The sequence below is a fragment of the Colletotrichum costaricense genome (genome assembly GCF_030867565.1).
Source record: "Colletotrichum costaricense strain IMI 309622 chromosome Unknown Scaffold_30.1, whole genome shotgun sequence".
NCBI lineage: Eukaryota > Fungi > Ascomycota > Sordariomycetes > Glomerellales > Glomerellaceae > Colletotrichum > Colletotrichum costaricense.
The window spans coordinates 213,170-217,763 of record NW_026848259.1 but is presented as its reverse complement, the minus strand read 5'-3'; the positions used below and the strand labels follow the sequence as shown (position 1 = coordinate 217,763).

Genomic DNA, 4,594 nt, shown 5'->3' with positions numbered 1-4,594 from the left:
CGCTCACCGAGAATTGAGCAAAGTAATTGTACTGGAATTCGTGGTACAAGAGGCTCACAATGATGAAATGCTTGATCTATACCATAACACTGCCAGGCGCCGCTGGCCTCATTGCTCATCTTTCGAAAGGCGTGCCAGGTCAACCGGTGTCCTTGACCTTAACGGCACAGAGAGCTAGGTCGAATTGCCCTCATCCACAGCGGTCTTAATTATCAAACACTCACAGGATGGTTTCGATAGCTGCATCCTGGCAGGGTGGCAAAGGCGCACGGGAACAACAGAAGAAGCTGTGAGTTTCGTTGCAAAAGCTCCATGGCTATCACTTACTCTTATCGTAACATCAGACACTGTGATGAAAATGAAAATTTGCTCTCTAATGATGAACGGGGCATCAAAGCCATTGAAGATGCTGTACCCATGAGGTGATGACATCTGTTCGTATCTTTCTATTTGTTCAGCCCCGACAGCCTATCCTTCCCAAGCCGCGCCAATGTGTTAGAGTGGCACGTCGACCAGCGGATCGCGACCGGACCACTACTGCCCTGGCGCCGGCATGATGGGCGAGACGCTGCGAGACACCGCTGCGTTCGAGTATTGCGCTCTGCCGGCCGAGTGCTGCCAGCCGATACCGAATGCCGTGTTGTTCGCCCACGCGGCCTGCCTGCCGACTGCCTACGGGACGACGCTCCTGATGACGATGACCCACGTACGCATCTCTACCGGCGAGAAGGCGCTGATCGGAATATTGACGGCGGGAAAGAGGATGCGGAAGGTGGTCGGGCGGCTGCAAACGGCCCTTCCACTTATATATCACTTCCTCTTTCTTCCACCTCCAAACGCAGCAATTTGGTCGCGTTCGACGAGAAAGTCGACATCTTCTGCAATAGTCTCTTTGACAGCAACGTCAACGTCTTTGCCCGCCCCATGCCAACGGGCCCTTCCACCTACTTACACCCAACAGAGGAATTCTGGTCCCTGCCCACCAACTTCCTTCCATACCACATTCGCAGTCGAATACGACTGCTGGACTTCATGCCGGCCGGAAGGGATTGCCTTGCTGACTTGTATACCACCAGAATATCAACATCACTCACCATGACGCCTGCGCCCGCGTCCACGGTGGCCCGTAGGCTTTCAGCTCCGGCGAAATGTGGGAATTGATGGTTGATTCCGCGAAGTCTATGATAGCCCTGGAGCAGTGGGCTGAATACATGCTATGCCTACGTGAAAGTCTCCTTTGGAGGTGGGTGATGGTCTCCAGGGCAGCCTCCTTGCGCCCGCGCCACTTCGGCGACGCGCGCGAACACATTTTGGAGAACGTCGACCCGACGATCCGGTGTGACAGGCAAGCATTTTCCGTCAACTATTTAGAGAGCGGTAACTCGTCGCTCGTCTCCGATACCATTCGCGCCCAGACGAGCAGATTGACGGACTGTTGCCGGCCATCTCTTTCGAGTAGAAGATCGACCATCTCTAAGAGCCTGCGCTCGACCATCGGCACCGTCACCGGGATTTATTACTACATGCGCCTGCCATCCCGTTGACGAGGTGGCGAGACTCGACAAGAAGTACAAGCATGACATTGACGCGGTGGTCGGCCCCGGCATGGTGGCCGGCCTCGTCGATTCGCTCAAGACTACGCTCGGAATGGCCGACAACATTGCGGTGGTAGAGTTCATAGACTGTGTCAAAGGTAAACATGAGCCGCGCCGCATCATCGTGCCGGCCAGCCGCACGGGTATTCAACCTCAGCAACTCCCAAACGCCGACAGGCCCGTGAAGCCGCATCACGCGAGGTACGGCAGTGTTGCGAGATTCATCTGGTTCTCAGGCGGAACGAAGACTAGTAGCGATCGCGGGCCAAACAGATTTTCGACCTCCTTCCCAGTGTCGCACCCTCATTTACGAACCCCTCGACCCTCATACCGCCAATGACCCCGACTTTACGCCTGACAGCCGCGGTCGGCTATCCGGTCCCCGCCGTTTATCCGGCCGTGTCCGGCTTCATCGTTAGGATCGGCCCGATCTGGATGTCGATATCCGAGGTATTTTGCCTCAAGAGACGACAGGCGGACATGGCCACCGGCTGTCTTGGCATCGACGCCGGCGATCTCCAGCCCCATAAGCAAGAAGATCTAGAATAGATCGGCCAGGGCAGCTACATTGCGTCAACTCAACTCCGGCCCGCAGTTCCGCTTCTCGGCTACGAGCGTTCGTGGCGTCTTTGCAAAGCCGTCTGCGGACGACCAAGACCGCAGGGTCGTTCAGTGAGAATGTGCTATCCCATTGATTGCGACTTGACGTCAGTACAGACACCTCCAGTTTTCTCCAACGTGGGCACTTTTTGGTCGGGTGCATGGGTTGGAACTAAGACGAGTGCTAAACGGATAGTTGTTGAATAATACGTGATTCTCTGCTCCCTCATAGAAGGTACGTACTAATCTACTGACATTAACTCACAGTCGATGGGATAAACACGGGATGGGGTCGGTTCAGGGGCACAACAGGGCACAGAGATCGAGGCTATCGAAGACAGCCGACAGGAGCGCGAGATAGTGGCTCATGCCCGCCGGCCCGACAACGCTGACCCTGACCCCGATAATATGCGAGCGCATGCTGCGCCCGGTCGACTACTACGCCCAGCACAATTTCGTCCAGTGCGGCTCCGAAGCCGACTTCACAGCCTGACCCACCGGTGCGGCTGGACCGTCCGCAAGACGGTTGCGATGCCGGGCATCATACTAGCGCTAACGACCGCGACCTTCGTAATCATCAGTCTTCTCTACTACGATATACCGAAGGGCTTCTGTTCGACGGAGGATAACTGCCTTATTACCTCGATGGCTATCGGACCGGACGACGCCTCTTTTAATGCCATCTTGGCCCTCCCGATCGCGCTCTGACCGAGGTGGGCCGCAAGGACCCCAATGTTATTGCCGTGATGTCGACGGTTGGTGGCAGCGGGCCGGCTTCGACTTGGAACTCAGGCCGAGGGTTCATCGCTCGTCGTAAAGAAAGGCTGGCCCGTCGATGCTGACATGGAGACGCCCGTCCACGTGGAGCCGGATCCTGGGACATATATGGTACGTGTTCTGGGCAGAATGACGCGCCGAACGTTGTCGTCGAGAGGCTGACTGACGATTTGATAGGCCTGAAGCGGTATTGAGGCATTGAGGACCCCCGGAGCGACCCCTTTTGTGTAGGCATTAATTGCGACGACGACATGCCGGGCCCTGGCGGCGCCATCGGCAGCGCTGACCGCCCAGGAACCGGATGCCGCGCCGACACTGGCCGAAAGCGCCCGGCTCCAGGTCGAAGACTTCATTCTGGATGCTGCAGGAAGACCTATCTTCACGCTTTCATCGTCCTTGGGCGTCGACAGCACCGGCGCACCGATCAGCGTCTTCGTCGAGGTAAAGTACGCCGTTGCGATGAAGAACTCTTCTCCTGGCTCTGTCACCACCACGGCAAAACCGGACACTGCTTCGGCGAGCGGTTTGACGGCGCCTATGTCTATCAAATCTAATATGGAGCATGTTTGCAAAATGACTTCATATCGGCAACCACTTGCCATGGCATGGATGGCTGCAGTGCGATCTCCCTGACTGATCTCTTGGAGTGGAACCCGCCATTTGGCTTCATTTGCGAGGGTCTTTAGCTAGAAGCTATTTTCTATGCAAGAGTACTGAGATCCAGCAATACCAAGCCGATTAAGATGAGAAGCTGATAGGTGACTGCGGCTGTCACTACAGCCGTCAACGGAACCACGACGCCTCCCTCAACCCGGACCAACATGGTCAAGACTCATGATAAGTCCCACCTCGTTCGCAAAATGACTACCTACAAGGGAATTACTGACAACAACCAGATCACAAGTAACGAGTTTCTCAAGCAGAACAAACCATCGGCCCAGGTTGCGAGAGCTTATGGCTCGTAATGAATGCCTGTGTTGGTGTCATCGGCATCACCAACCAAGACCATCACCAAGGCCGCGACGACAACGACCTGAGCTTTTAGCAGCAGTCTCGTAATGCCGACTCCCACTCATTCTGGCATAGTCACGAACTTCGACAAGTCTCACTTCATCAAGACGACGATCATGTGTCCAGGAGATTTGACCCACAACAGCATCACTATAGCCGAGTTCCTCGAGTGGATTCCCGGAGCAAAGAGTCAACTTCACGGGTATACAGGCCAGCAGATAAGGTTGCGTCAAAGTTTTAGACATGATTAAATACCAATTCCAGCCTGACTGGCCTTCGGCATTGTCACCCTCATTCCGACGCAGGCGAGAATACTTCAAAGGTGCTTCCAGTTCCAACAGGTCAAGGCAACAATCACCTGCCAAGACATTTTGGAGTACAAATGACCACTCTGGACTGTTTCTGACTGCCCAACACTGCAGCTTGGCTTGTAAGAAACCGCTGCCAACTTCACAGGCTCCAAGTACGCAATTACTCCTGCTATCCCCTGTGCTCTTTTGACTTCCACAGACACAGTAGACAGCCGACGAGGGATCGAGTGCTTGAAGGACCTTGGAGAGCAGGTGTCCGTCGAGCAAATTTGGCAAGTTTGCCTAGCTGAACCAGAAGAT

General features: G+C 55.0%; 2 protein-coding genes across 2 annotated transcripts; one reads left to right on the top strand and one right to left on the bottom strand.

Annotated features, from left to right (window-relative positions):
• Positions 1-227: 227 nt before the first annotated feature.
• CCOS01_16429 (uncharacterized protein) lies at positions 228-2,903 on the top strand (the record flags this gene model as incomplete). The annotated part of the gene is made up of 8 exons (XM_060464565.1): positions 228-289; positions 502-772; positions 1,077-1,126; positions 1,232-1,336; positions 1,479-1,796; positions 1,889-2,045; positions 2,191-2,267; positions 2,537-2,903. 8 exons carry the CDS (start codon positions 228-230, stop codon positions 2,901-2,903), a joined length of 1,407 nt encoding a protein of 468 aa, XP_060304881.1.
• Positions 2,904-2,983: 80 nt separating this feature from the next.
• CCOS01_16428 (uncharacterized protein) lies at positions 2,984-3,574 on the bottom strand (the record flags this gene model as incomplete). The annotated part of the gene is made up of 1 exon (XM_060464564.1): positions 2,984-3,574. The coding sequence occupies one exon, from the start codon at positions 3,572-3,574 to the stop codon at positions 2,984-2,986; it is 591 nt and encodes a 196-aa protein (XP_060304880.1).
• Between the last annotated feature and the right edge of the window lie 1,020 nt (positions 3,575-4,594).